This window comes from Alligator mississippiensis, chromosome 8, assembly GCF_030867095.1.
Source record: "Alligator mississippiensis isolate rAllMis1 chromosome 8, rAllMis1, whole genome shotgun sequence".
Lineage (NCBI taxonomy): Eukaryota > Metazoa > Chordata > Crocodylia > Alligatoridae > Alligator > Alligator mississippiensis.
Genome location: NC_081831.1, coordinates 32,261,604 through 32,277,133, shown reverse-complemented (window position 1 = coordinate 32,277,133; position 15,530 = coordinate 32,261,604). Strand labels below are relative to the sequence as shown.

The following is a 15,530-nucleotide window of genomic DNA, read 5'->3' as shown; positions in this document are numbered from 1 at the left end:
TGCAATTCTGGGCTCCACAATTCAAGAAGGATGCGGATAACCTGGAGGGGGTCCAGAGAAGGGCCACTCGTATGGTTAAGGGCCTGCAGACCAAGCCCTAAGACAAGAGACTAGAGAAACTGGACCTTTTCAGCCTCCGCAAGAGAAGGTTGAGAGGCGACCTTGTGGCTGCCTATAAGTTCATCACGGGGTCACAGAAAGGAATTGGTGAGTATTTATTCACCAAGGTGCCCCTGGGGGTTACAAGAAATAATGGCCACAAGCTAGCAGAGAGCAGATTTAGATTGGACATTAGGAGGAACTTCTTCACAGTTCGAGTGGCCAAGGTCTGGAACGGGCTCCCAAGGGAGGTGGTGCTCTCCCCTACCCTGGGGGTCTTCAAGAGGAGGTTAGATAACCATCTAGCTGGGGTCATCTAGACCCATCACTCTTTTTCCTGCCTATGCAGGGGTCGAACTCGATGATCTATTGAGGTCCCTTCCGACCCTAACATCTATGAATCTATGAATCTATGACTGTACTAACTCACAGATAAGCAGCCGCAGGCATTGCGTATCTTGTCATGCTATTGCCGTAATTGTTGGGCACTTCCTCAAACCCGGGGGGAGACCACCATATAAGGGAACGAACAGAATAATAGAAGCCAGTTGGCTCACGGGGATACTGACAATTGTGTCAGTCTTATAAAACAACCAAGGAATCCGGAAGAGAATACTCCGGAGACCGAGACTGAACAAGCAGGGTGGAATCTGGCCAATTCTATCCCAGTCTCGCAAATGCCCACCGATAGCCAAAACCCAGGGCGACCCCTCCGTATCCCGAACGAGTGATCTCTCCCAGGGGAGCAAATAACTGCAGTATCTGTAACAGCTTTAAGAAAACTGAGCCTCACTGCCAACGTGAGTACAAAAATAAAACTTTTTGCATTACACTTTAAGTGCTGAGGGACTCTGCCTCAGTGTTATTACCTCCTCGTTCTCGCCCAGAGCGTTTAACTCCACCGCACGCGACAGAAGTATGCAGAAAAACTGCAGTCTCACAGTGCTAGCAGGCCAAGTAGATTTCTGATCTTCCCAGCAGTTAACAATGAGAATAATTTATTTTAAAGTTGGACCGCTGTCATCCCAGGCTGCCAATAAAGGCAGTTCCATTAGATACCCTCCCCCCCAAATCCTTCAGTTAGGAAGGTAAAACAAATATCTAAATATTTTCATGAATCACAGATCCTAGACCATTTCTCTGAGCCTATAATCCCAGTGAGAACAGTTAAAAGTCCTTCATTAAATTCCAGATGAACAAAGATCAATGCATGTGAGTGAGTCATAATCAACTCTATCAAAGATGCTGTAAAAATTCTTCTGCATCTAAAGAAGTGGGTGAATCAATGGGATTTAATTAAGAATGCGATAGTCTGTCATATTAATATGTTGAATATACAAGGAAGCCTGTGAACTGGAAATTTTTCATATCTAGCCAGCCTGATCAAAAGAATTTCCTGATGTACAAAGAACACAATGTGCATTTTGCAGAGGCAGAAGATTGTATCGCAATGAATCTTTGACGAGAATAGAACATTTAAAAAACTAAAAAAAGTACATATAATGAAAAATAAGGAGGTTGTTTTCTGTTCCTTTGTCAAGAAAATAAGATTTAAAAAAAATATAAAATATATGATTCAGTATTTTATCTCATAATTCACATATATAATTTTATAATCTGTATTTTACAAAATTAGAAATACAGAGTTAATATACTATGTTTGTCTACTACTGTTCTCCTCAAAAGCTGAATTTAGTGTTCAGAACTCACTATTCAACGGTACATTTATTAACCAATGTCCTTTCAGTTGCTTTTTCATAGCTGCATAATAAAAATACTTCCTCTTCCAAAAGGGATGATGGAAGTGATTGGGATAAAGGCGTAATCCAAGTTAGCCAGATGTATTCTTGATTTATGCAGCCAAGGTGAATGTGAGCAGCAGTGGAAACAGGACAAGAGGAATCTTTCTACCTTGGCCACAGTAAGATCTATTTATACAACCCTGTACCAGAGTGGTCATGACCAGAGATCTATAACAACCTGGTTTGGATCCAGTAAGACATAAAAGTAAAGGACATTTGAATAATTTGTCTTAATCACAAGATAGGCACTTGGAAGTGTAATAGGCCACATTAACAGTGAATCATGGATTTCCTATGGTTTGACTATTGTGGAGAAAAACTAATTTTTCTATTATTCAGTCTGAAGTTAACCTTCTCATAAGCCTAATTTTACCTCATGCCCTTTTAGTGCCTCACAACAAATTGATTCAGTAAAATTTCTCATGAATGTTTAGTATTTGTTTTGTGCATGACATACTGAGCAGAATTCTGTTTCCCTCCTAAGATAGGCACTTATGCATGTTTTAGGCTCAAAGTCACACATTGGCAGCCTTGGAAACAATTTGCTCCTGAACCAGAAGTACCAAGGACCATTTATGCTACATTGACATTCAACTCCTTCAGAGACAAATGGAAATATAGCGACCCCCCTGACATTGTAATCTGTCAAAAATCGGACCTAGGGACTATATGATTTTGGTGGGTATATCCAAGAGCGCTGTGCAAAGCTTTGAGTACTGATTCAATTTGGAGGAGACTTGGCCCAATTCAGTGGCTGAATCTCTGAATCGAATCAGGAAACTGATTAAAAGGTTCAGAAAAGATTTGGAGAGCTTTGGCAATTTGGGCAGTCCCCACTTGCTAAAACAGGGAGCTGGACACGGACACCATACTGGTAAGTAGGGGGCAGGGGAGGGAAGGCTGAAGGAGGGAGGAGGGGACAGAACTCCCCATGCAGAGTGGGGCAGTGGGAGGTAACGCGGATCACCCCTCCACCCTCCCCACCCCCCCCGGCAGGAGCTGGTAAGCCCAGATGGGTTTTTTGGTTGTTTTTTTTTAAAGGCTGGGAGAGTGGGAGAGGGGCAGGGGGCTTGTGACAGAGTCCCCCATGCACAGTGGGACAGTGTGCGGCAGTGGGGATCCACCCCCCCCCCCACTTGGCAGCAGCTGGTGGATGAGGGCTTTTTTTCCCAAAGAGCTGGGAGCTGGGGCCAGGCAAGGCAGCCATGGGTGGGGCTGAGAGAGAAGGCGGGGGTCGGGGGGGCTCATGGCAGAGCCCCCCAGGAAGCATGAGGCAGCAGGGATTGTCCCCCTGGAAACTGGCAGCAGCCAGTGAGTGTGAGCATTTTTTTTTTAGAGCCAGAAGCTGGGACTGGGCAATGGGGCCTGTGTGATTCAGAGATTCTGCTTTTTTGGCACAGCTGAATCTCCAAATCAGATTTGGCCAAATCAATTTGGGACTGTAATTCAAATCGCACAATCGAATAACTGTCCCCTGAATTGGCCGAATACAAATCTGAAGTGAATACAAGCCGCTACACACAGGCCTAATGTCCAGTCCATCTTTTGCCCAGCAGCCATGTGATCAGACCACTTACAAGTACAGAGGAGACCACAGTCTTAGGCTCACCTCTCCTTAAAAAGATCCAAATCCTGATACACTAAATCAAAGCGCAGGAGCCTAATCACCAGGCAACATATCAGGCAGAACTGAAGGAATATTTCTATGAAGACTAGGTCATTGGGCAGCCATGAGTGAAAGTGTTGTGAGAACAGACAAAAAAACAACGTAAAGCAACCCAGACCATGTGGCTCAAGGTGTGTGTGGTTCAGGATGAAGTAAGCTCTTGGTTGTGCATCTGCAACAACTGATTCCATCTGCTTGAAACTTCTTCCTCAAGGGGTTGGAATACATGCACAGACTGCACTATTTGGAAGTCTTGTCATGGCAGTCTTCATTACATGCAGAAAAGGCAATTCAAAGACATAACACAGAATCCCAAGCAGAAAAGAGTATATGTGTCTATGCCTACAGAGAGGAAAAGAAAGACTGTTGGACTTATAGTAAACTTTAAGGGCTTTACCTAGTTAAGGAGGGAAAAACATCTTTTTCTTATATACAGTGCATCCACCTGGTCTCACATAGGCACTATCTAGCAGCCTTTGAGTGCACACCCGGCTCTGGCCGAGGAGTATATCCCCAGGACCTGGGTGTTGGGTCACGTTCCACCTCAAGAGAGACCCTGACACTCACCTGCCATGACTTGGTCTTCTTTTCTTCAGCAGTGGGACTCTTCCTCATGGATTCTTGAGGACTCTGTGGGCGTTCTTGGGGCTCCACCTCCCCTACACCCCAACCATGCGCCAGCCTTCAGGACTTCCAGATGATGGGTTGCCAGCCTGTCCCCTTTTGGTGTCCTTGCTCATCCCCTTCTTGCCTTGCCTGTCCCTGGATGATTTGTCCACCCTGGATGACCATGAGGCATGGGATCATCCTTGTCCCTGCGTCCGTGCTCCCTCTGAGGCTCCTGCAATGCCACCTCAGTCTCCCTTCTTGACCCGGGGTCCCTTGGAGGGTCCTTCCCTGGGTCAGAGTCTGTACGCCCTCCAAAAATAAAGTAAAACAAAAAAGAAAAAAAAGGATAATTGGGGTATGGGCTTCTGCCCCACCCCACTCACGGGTCTGACATCTATGGTCCTCGAGAGCCCCTAATGTTGTCCTTCCTTGGCCTGGCTGCCTCGCCGAGATGGGTGTGGGAGCTTCTTAATGTGGTCCTGACCCTTCTGGCAGATCTCCATTTGGCCCCTTCCAGAGCTGCTGACCTTGCTGAGTTGCAGCCCAGGGAGTAGCTTCACCTTCTGGCTTCATTGCTGCTCCCACTGTCATTTCCCTGCTGCAAGCTTTTAAATCTGCTGAGCGGCCGTTTTTTCTGACGTCATCCACTGGTGCCACTCCCAGCCAGCAATAAAAGCGCCTGATGAACTGCGCCGGCAGCCCTTCCCAGCGTGGTTCTGATTTTCCTGGAGGTGGTAAGTATGCCCTTTTTTCAGGGCTTTCTACCTCCTTTTCTGGGTGGGTCAACCCTGCCTTGGGTCCTGCCATGGGAGGCTGTTCTGGTGCCTCCACTTTTGTCTCCATGGGACAACAGCTAATTGGCTCTGTAATCAGTGAAACCCAAGGAATAGTGAAGTTCTTGTTCCAATGTTTATATCCCTCATCAAAGTAGAATTGTTCCATAAGCATTATGGGTTAAGTTTATGAACTAACTCATATTCGACTGGAACACAAACCAGAATCTGGACTCTTGCTGATAGGGGTTGGAGTACATTGAATCAGCATTCTGACTGTCTGCCCAGCGTGTGAGTTAGCATGGGGTTCGTGCAGGAGGACAAGCGGGAGGGCCGAAGGCCCTGCCCCTTGTGTAGGCATTCCCAGCCGTAGCCAACCCACAAGTGGCATGACACGGATGGGCATGCGCCACACCCTGAGGGTCCCCTCGGGGTCTGCGGCCCCCACCTCTGGCACCTCAGAGACCTCCACCCAGACAGAGCCCCTGGTTTTCAGCTCCGTGCAGACAGAGCCCTGGCTCTCAGCTGTGGGGGCTGCCTGTCACTTTTTCAGGCTCTGGGGCCTGGGAGCACGGTCACCTCCCCTTGTGAGGTCTGCTCCCTTCTGGGGTCTCTGGCGTGCCAGCTGGAGGTGCTCCAGGCCACAGTCCAGAGACTATGTGCCATCAGGGACTGTGAGCAGGAGATCGACTCCTACTGCCAGGCCCTGCTCCCCCAGGAGGCGGAGGGCAGACCACAGTCTCCCTCCAGGACAAGGGAGGACTCGGGGACCTCCCATTCTGTCCAGCCAAGGGGTTGGACCAAGGTGGTCAAGGGCCCCAAGGCCCGCCGCACCAAGGCCCCTGCCCCACTGGAGCTATGCAACAGGTACAAACCTCTTGCAGCCCCAGCAGAGCCTGCTAAATTGCCAGCTCCCACAGGCAACACAGGCACTATTGTAGCTACCGCCCTCACTCTCCCTAAGACAAAACGCAAAGTGTTTGTTGTGGGAGACTCCATCCTGAGGGGGACTGAGGGGGTAATCTGCCACCCTGACCCCTCGGCCCGAGAAGTCTGCTGGTTCCTGGAAGCCCGTATCCGAGACATTGCAGAGAAGATCCCTAAACTCCTCCAGCCCACTGACCAGTACTCTATGCTCCTTATCCATGTGGGCACCAATGACACGGCTCAGAACCCTCCCAGCTGGGTCATGAAGCACTGCAGGGATTTGGGAGCAGGGCTTAAGGGTTTGGGGGTGCAGGTGGTGTTTTCCTTGATCCTTCCAGTTTTGGGCTATGGGCTGAGGAGGGAGAGGAGGATCCAGGTAGTGAACCAAGGACTGCGGCACTGGTGTCATCAGGAAGGCTTTGGCTTCCATGACCACAGTCCACTCTTTGGTGAGAGAGGTGGTGAGCTGCTGGGAAGGGATGACCTCCAACTCTCTCCGCTGGGGAGGAGGTTCTTCTCAGCCAAACTGGCTGACTTCCTCCACCGGGCTTTAAACTAAGCCTGCCAGGGGATGGGGGGAGCAGGGGACTACCACCACTGCTGGCCCATTGAGCAATCCTTGTAAAGCCAGCAGGCCAAGGCACTTAAGCCACTTAAGGGAGCCCACCCCTGCCCCAGCCCTAATGTGAGCTGCGGGCAAAGCAAGGGCACCCAAGGGGACACTTGCATGCCTGTACACCAATGTCAGGAGCTTGGGGAATAAACAGTAGGAACTTGTACTCCTGCTCAACACAAACAATTACGATGTCATAGGGATAACGGAGACCTGGTGGGACTCCACCCATGACTGGACCACGGGTATAGATGGCTAAACCCTGTACAGGAGGGATCGAGTGGATAAAAGGGGCTGGGGTGTAGCTCTCTGTGTCAAGGAGAGCTACGCATCCCCACAAGCTGACATTGGCACCCAGGGCAGACTAGAGACCCTCTGGGTTAAAATCTGTGGGGAATATGACACAGGGGATATAATGGTGGGAGTCTACTACAGACCTTCCTCCCAGAATCAAGAGATTGACCAGGAGTTCACCAGGGAATTGGCTGAGGCCACACGCTTCTGGTCCATGGTTGTCATGGGAGACTTCAACTACCCGGACATCTCATGGGAAGAGTGCTCAGCCAAATCTGAACAATTGCAAAGCTTCCTCACATGCATGGATGAGCTCTATCTGACTTAAGAAGTCTACAGGCCAACAAGAGGCAAAGCGCAGCTCGACTGGCAACCGAGGATGACCTAATCAGCAACCTAACAATCGAAGGGAAGCTGCGTGACAGCGACCACAAGCTGATCACCTTCACCATCCCCCGAAAAACTGTCAAGTCAGCCAGCAGTACAGAGGTCCTCAGCTTCAGGAGGGCTGACTTTGACAAGCTCAGGAGACTTGTCAGTGAGGCCCTAAAGGACCATGACCCCAAGGGAACGGGAATCCAGGAAGAGTGGTTGTTCCTCAAGGGAGCAATCCTAGATGCACAAGCTAAGGTTATTCCGTCTCAGAGGAAAGGCAGCAAGAGGGCACAGCGGCCCCCTTGGCTCAACAATGAACTAGCGGTCCTCCTGCATCTAAAAAGACAGACCTACAAAGGATGGAGGACGGGATCCACTTCCAAGGAGGAATATACTGCACTGGTCCAGACCTGCAGGGAGTGAACCAGGAAAGCCAAGGCTGTGATGGAACTCCAACTGGCTACAAGTATCAAGGACAATAAAAAGTCTTTTTTTAGATATGTGGGGAGCCGGCGGAAAAGCAAGTGCAACATTGGACCCCTGCTAAACCAGAAAGGAGAACTGACGACCGACGCCCAGGAAAAAGCCAACTTACTAAATGAGTACTTTGCCTCAGTCTTTCACAAGTCCCATGGGAAGCCCCTGCCCATTACGGGACAGGGACGCCTGAGTGAGGGTGGTTCCTTGCCCTCCATCAATGCTGACCTCGTGAAGGAACACCTTGAGAGGCTGGACACCTTCAAGTCATCCGATCCTGACAATTTACACCCCAGAATACTCAGATCCAGAGGGTGGCAGTTGATGGAAGTCAATCGTCATGGTGCCCTGTGACCAGTGGGGTCCCTCAAGGCTCTGTCCTTGGACCTATTTTGTTCAACCTCTTCATTAATGAGGTGGACATTGGAGTCAGAAGTGGACTGGCCAAGTTCGCGGATGATACAAAACTTTGGGGTAAAGCATCCACACCTGAGGACAGGGGGGTAATCCAGCCTGACCTTGACAGACTTATGAAATGGGTGGATGAGAACCTGATGGTGTTTAACACTGAAAAATGCAAGGTTCTCCACCTTGGGAGGAAAAACCAACAGCATGTCTATAGGCTCGCCAGTGCTACGCTGACTAGCAGTATGGACGAGAGGGACTTGGGGGTCAGGAGTGACCACAAAAGGAACATGAGCCTTCAATGTGATGCTGCAGCTAGTAGAGTGAGCAAAACGCTGGCTTGCATCCATAGATGCTTCTCAAGCAAATCCCAGGATGTCTTTCTCCCATTGTACTCGACCTTGGTGAGGCCGCAGCTGGAGTACTGCATCCAGTTTTGGGCTCCACAATTCAAAAAGGATGTGGAGAAGCTTGAGAGAGTCCAGAGAAGAGCCACGCACATGATCAGAGGTCAGGAAAACAGACCTTATGATGAGAGGCTGAGAGCTATGGGACTCTTCAGGCTGGAAAAGCGCAGACTCAGGTGCGATCTGATGGCCACCTATAAGTTTATCAAAGGTTTTCATCAGGATCTGGGGGAACATCTGTTCACCAGAGTGCCCCAAGGGATGACAAGGTCGAATGATTATAAACTCCTGCAAGACCGTTGCAGGCTGGACATAAGGAAGAACTTCTTTACTGTCCAAGGCCCCAAGGTCTGGAATGGCCTGCCACCGGAGGTGGTTCAAGCACCTACTTTGAAGGCCTTCAAGAGAAACCTGGATGTTTTTCTTGCTGGGATCCTATGACCCATTACCTAAAAAGTCTCAATTTACTCTCCCTACTCCCAGTCTCCCTCTCCAACCCAGAGTCATAAATTCTCCCCCCACCTTCCCCCTCTCACCTGACTCCTTGACCCAGTGACTCTTTTCACTGTCCCCAACTGGAACCAACTTCCAAGGGAAGTGGTGCTCACTCCTACCCTGGGGGTCATCAAAAGGAGGCTACATAGACACCTAGCCGGGGCGTTTGACCCCAGCATTCTTTCCTGCCATGGCAGGGGGTTGGACTTGATGATCTGCTCAGGTCCCTTCTGACCCTACCAACTATGAAACTATGACCCCAGCTGACTTCCTGCCCCTGGGGTAGGAGGCTGGACTTGATGATCTTCCGAGGTCTCTTCCAACCCTAATATCTATGAAATCTATTCCTGACTCCTGGCCTTTGACAAATGGGATGATAGGTTTGGAAGGAAATCTCACTGAAACTTCCTCCATTGAAATATAGCCTGGGCAATATGGGGATGAAGTGGCTTCCTGAAGGGGCTGAAAAAACATCAGTGAGGATCCACTATAAAGAATCCCCCAAAGAAGGTAGGTATGAATATATTAAATTTAATTTTTCAATGAGAAATTTAAGTATTCCATTACTTAAGGCTATGGCCCCCTCCTTCCATAAATGTTGCCTTTTCATGCTCTTCAACACAAGTGGACAAATTAACTGGTTTGTTCCATGGTTGAAGTAGGTGACTGAGGCTGCATCTACACAAGACACTTAACTGCGCAGTAGCTTGTCACTACTGCACAGTAGCATCACATAGCACAAAGCGTGATATGATGCTACTGCACAGTAGTAATGAGCTACTGCACATTTAGTGTCACTAAAAAGCTGTTCGGGGATGCTACTATGCAATAACAACTGCGCAGTCAGTGTCCTATGTAGAAACGACCTGAATGTTCCAAGTGAAGCAGGTGACCCAGTTCTGCTCATAGGTCATAATCCTTGCGTGAATTTATAAGAAACTGTGAAGTTATGGAATGTTTGTAAAATGCTTCAAGATTGTTGGATGAAAAGTGCTATGGAACTGCAAGGCATTATCAGAATGTATAAATTATTAATAGGGTAACAATAATAAATAATAAGTTGATTCTAATAGGGCTGTTTGTATGCCCAGAGTCTCCAGCATTTAATGATGTTTTCTTTGAAGTTAATATGCCTCAAATGGGAAGAATACTATGGCCTGAAATATTAATGCTGAATTTCTTTGGCACAACTATGCTACCTTGAAATGTCTGGAAGGTGCAGTACTTTGCACAGCAACGTTTTCAATGTCCCCATGAAAAATAAACAGAATATTAAACTCTATTTAGAAGCTGAAATATATATCTGAAATATACTTTGCTCAAGCTTTGTTGAAAAAACAATTTATTACAGCATTGAATCATCCTGATGAAAGAAAAAAAAAGAGTTTAGCTTGTTTATAAATCATACAGAAGCCATGACTACTTAACCTAATTATAGAAAGTCTGTACTTTCTATACTTATTCCTTCCCTCCACCAGTGAATGCTGTCACATAGTCAAGATAGGGTGCTGCATACTTCTGGTGCAGCTGCAGTATTTTGTGGATTAGGTGCTAAAATGTGGCGGGGTGCCATGGAAGTCAAAAGGGAGGACTCAAAGCACTGTGTATGCTTTTAATTCTCAGGACTTCAGAACACAGGGAATCTGCCAGTATCTGCCAGTCAAATCCCACAATTATATATATTTGGCTTTCTTCAGCTGCTGTAATAACTCATTGACCAGGGGCAGCAGGTAGGCAGCAAACTGACACTACATTCAGCTGAAAGAATTCAATACAAACATTGATCATCTTTTTTGGTTTGGGAACCAACACAATGGGGCTACACCATTCATTTAATGACTGCTAAATCAGTTCCATACCTAGCATATTCTGCACTTCCTTCTTTAATGTTTCCCATAGTTTCTCAGGTATTTGGAAGAATCCCTTTTGGATAGGACATCCTGGTTCTGGATGATCCTATGTTTAAATCAGGGTGGTCCTTCATTGTCAGGTTGTGAACACATCTGGAAATTCCTTCCACAGGGCCTTTACCTCCTACTGAGCTGTGGACAAGTTTTCCCCCAGAGCACCCTCACTGGTTGGGAGTTGAATTATTTTTTTCCATATTTCTGGTATTTGCTGAAAAAATAGTTGAAATGTTCAGTGTTCCTTGGACTTGCCAGGGTATCAGAAGATTCATGATATATTTAGGACCCATACCATCTCTCCCCATGCCCCACTCCCCCTTGCCCAAGATACATATCCCCCACTTGCCTTATGATCTTATTGTGACCCTGCCATTTAGAGAGCAATTTACTCGCTGATGAAGGGAGCAACAACAGGATCCAAATCCCAGACTGACAGACCAAGAGTCATGAGTTTTTATTATAGTATTATTCTGGAGCCTGCTGTTCAGTCCTTATCTCAGGTGAAGGCCCCCACTAGGTCCAGCCATTCTCATAGTCTGAGAACTGACTGGATGACATTTTGAGACTTCATGTCCTGTGTCTACCAGGTCTCTGAAAGAGGTTCAATATATGTTGGGGCTACCTTCTATATGAAAATTCAAAAGGAGAGAGCCCCATGGAGGACTGAGGAACCTCCTGGATAGCAAACACTAAGTACAGCAGGCAAACACCCCATTCTCAGCATTTTCTGATCACAGATTTCCAGACTGTTTCCTCTTAAAGGAACAGAATGCCCTGATACAAAGCCCAAGTGTATATGAGGTATTAAATGGAACATATTTTTGCCATTCTCATTTATAATATAGAGGTACAACCTATAGCTTCCTGCTGAGAACAAATGCTGTTCCAAGCCAGGATCAGGTGTCTTTATGTCTTTGCTTATGGTAAAAGAGCTGCACTAGCCTGTGAGTTGCAATTTGCATCTTAGAGCTTTAATTCCGTGGTTTCATAAAAAATGAAAAAAAAAGCTTAATTTGAATCTATTCTTCCTGAGACTTTCAACCTTATTAGACTCAAGGCACCCCTTAGAAAATGTCAGCTCTTAGTTTTCATACATTTTTGGCTGCAGAAAAAGAACAGAGCAATTACTTGGTTGCAAAGAACTCGGAAAGATCACAACAGGTCAGAATGTGGTAGGCATTGTGGATTGTTATTTGAAATCTCTGGGTTTATTTTATAAGTCATATCTACACACCTAACAGTGCTAACAGTATGTGGGCCACAGAACCCTGGTTAAGAATCACTGCCTTAAATACATTCCTAAACCATAGCAATGATTAGAGGAGAGCCATCACCAGCAATAAATTTAAAGCCCTCAATTGTGCAAATTCCTTTACACTGGGGATGAATAAGCATGCATGCATAGATAAGCACAATTAGTATGCCATGTGCTTGCTGTATGTGTGTATCTGAGTAGAAATCCAGAAAAAGCAGGAAGAGCAAGGTGGTTTAACCCCAAAAGCTGAATGGTTAGGGCTCTCAGGCAAGAAGCCAGAGACACGATATCAATGTCCCCTTCATTCAGAAGGGTTTGCACTCAATTCTTCCTAAATTCATAGCATAGTGCACTAACTATAACACCATTGACTAGGCAGCAGCTAACTTCTTCTCCAGTGCTTCTTTTGAGGCTGAACCAGTGCCCTTTGAATTTAAAATAGATGGAGAGCAGTGCAGTGCAGAAATTTCTTTTAGGACCCGGGGCTAGCTCCCTCCCATAGCTGCAGTTATCTCATAAGTTATAAACCATTTGGCTTACTCTCTTAAACTGCAAATGGTTCTCTCATTTATGCTAGGATAAACCATTTTATCCTAAAACAAAGCAAAATTACACAGATGTCCATGTCCACTGTCCTGGGATAAATCCTAAAGCAGTTTCCTAGATAAGAGGTGGTAATGGCTTATCCCAGGATATTGTAAAGTATGTGTCTACAGTAATCCTAGGATTCTGCCATTGAATCAATGGCAGCAAAGTAGTACTGCATTCAGCTGCTTACTAAACCCTGACTACACACACCAAACCCATGATATTTGTATGCTGCGATAAACACAGGCACAATTTATCCAGGGCCAAATTTAACATCTATTCTTAGCCTTACTCCTGGCCCCACATAGCTCCTGCTCACGGCTTCCCAAACAGACCAGCTTCAAAAGGAGGGCTGAAAAGGGAGACTAGAAAGTGCCTCTGATGTAGTGCTTAGAATGATGTTTTAAGAAGTCAGAAAGGTACAGGTTCAAATTTCCTGTAGGCAAAGTAGCTTTCTAGAAACTGGATCCCATGTATTGGTTTCTCTGTGTCTATTACTGCAGTCTTTTACAAATATTACTCAATTATTCCTCACAACACCCTGATAAAGGTGTGGGGGCATAACTCACCTAGGCAGTCCATTATACAGCCAAAAATAGATTACACAAATCTTGATTCCCAACCCATAGTCTTACCATTTAAAGTTATTCCATTCTTTAGGAATGGAACACGTTGTGTCATCTCTGAACTGTGGGCAGCCTCCAATTTATCAGATCCTATAGGGACTGATTTAAGGCCTATTGAAATTGAACAGAAGATTCCCATTTACTTCATCAATTCTGGATGAAGCCCTAGTGAATATAAGAGATATCAAGTACATTTACTTAAAGTTAAATAGTTACCTTGATGCCACCCCATGAATGGTTAGATAGGAACTCTACTGGACTCGTGACTCCTAGCTGTAAGGGATAGCGAAGCAGGAAATCCAGTTCCACAATGTTAATTTCTTTATTCATCAGAAGTATCTGCAATGTCAAAAAACAGTGTACTTTAGAAAGACTGGAATACAGCAGACTAGATTAAGACATTACATGTCAGAATCTGTGGCTAAACCGTATGAAGCCCGACCAGCCAAATGGGATTGGTAAAATACATTCTAGATACTGTAAGAAAGCATGGGAGCTGGAACAGAGCATCTAGTCCAGTACTTCAATGGTATTGAAGTTATTAAAAAGGACTTGGATAGTGACAAAACCTGAAGGTGCCACTGATAGCAAATGGGAATGCCTGCTGGCAGAGAAGGCATGGGTATTTCAGGGATTCTCTATTTCTTGCAGTGTACAAAGTCAGGACTGGATGTCTTTCTAAAACAGCAGCTTCAATTTAAACAGAAGATATGGGCTTGATTTAGAAATCAGTGGGCAAGGATATCTGGTCCTTGCTTGTGTAAGCTCAGAGCACATAGTCACAAGGGTCCTTTCTGACTTTAAAAATCTATAGCTATAGAAAGACTGGCTGCTGTATAACCAACTAACTACTGGCTTTTGGGGGGCAGTACATTATTAATGAAAATATGTTTTCAGTTCACTGAAATATCAAAAATATGTAAAACTGGTGAGAGGAATTATTTCACAATCATGAGAAAGGAAACAATAAAAAATCCTGTATGCACTTTTGAATAGAATATACCAGGTAATATGTCAGGTTTACTGGGCTCTGGTGGTTTATCTAGTCTAAGATTCTTCGGCACTGTTTGTGTAATGACATTCAGAAGACACTGAAAACCAGTGGTACACATGGGAAGAAGAAGAGCATGTTATATATAACATGTTCTCCTGAAATTGGCATTTGAACAGCTGTGAGCTAAAGATCGTCTGGGACATTCATCTAATGAAAATTCTTGCTATGCATCTTTGATTTACTTAGTCCATAATGTCCAAATGTATCTGCCCTCTGACTGACTTCAGACTAACATGAATAACTGCCTCTCTCTGGGATATTCAGCCATCATTTATTTTTCAGGTTATCAGGGAATGACTGCTGACTTTTACTCCTTTCTGTATCTCAGATTTGGCAATTGTATCTAAATATTAGCTCATAAAGTCATTGTTTTGTTGTAAAAAAATCCTGGTTAACATATGAACTTTTATAAATTCTGTTTTGTTATTTAGTTCAAATGGGAATTATGTTTTCATATGAATAAAAATAATCTCAACTCCATATTTACTTCACTTATTGTTAAGTGCAGAAATGTAATGTTCTTGAAAACTCAAAATAAATTCATTAAAAGTTTAGCATGTGATACCAACTTATGTGCTACCAAATACTTTTCATAGAAAAAGACATGTACACATTCATGATGGGCATGTTGAAAGTGCATACATATTTTGTGGGCAGAATTAAGGAAGTCTGTAAAAATATAAAGTTATTTTTCACAAGACAATAATTTAATGTACCGACAGTAACTGTAAAGGGATATTTTTTATAAATTCCCTTTCCTGGTAACCTCTACACTTTGTAGTAATTAAACATTTTGAAGTGTAATGTATTTGTTATATAGTTTTTAATAAGGATTACATTAAGAATTAGAGGAAACTTAATTATACATTAATATATATTTTGCAGAGGAATAAATGAAACTCATGCTAGATCTCTCCAAAGCCATGGCATTTTATGCATTAACTCTCCGACTGCTACTCATCATGCATAATTCATAGTAACTTTACCACATAACAACAGTCACTGTATAAGCATTTATTTTAATTCAACCTCTAGATATAATATAGAAATTGAAATATATAATATGCATATAGAAAGGACTTCTACCTACAATTCAAAAGGAGTCAGTCTAAGACAAAACAGTGGCAGCTAACCACCTTTCTCTGGCCCAAAACTTAT

General features: G+C 45.0%; 1 protein-coding gene across 2 annotated transcripts in view; it reads right to left on the bottom strand.

Moving 5' to 3' along the window:
* DNAH9 (dynein axonemal heavy chain 9) overlaps positions 1 to 15,530 on the bottom strand; it is a 515,733-nt gene that overhangs the window by 134,272 nt on the left and 365,931 nt on the right. For both annotated transcript variants that reach the window (XM_059732606.1, XM_059732607.1), the window contains one exon: positions 13,535 to 13,657. In XM_059732606.1, coding sequence (XP_059588589.1) covers positions 13,535 to 13,657 — 123 coding nt within the window. The remainder of the gene's footprint in view (positions 1 to 13,534; positions 13,658 to 15,530) is intronic.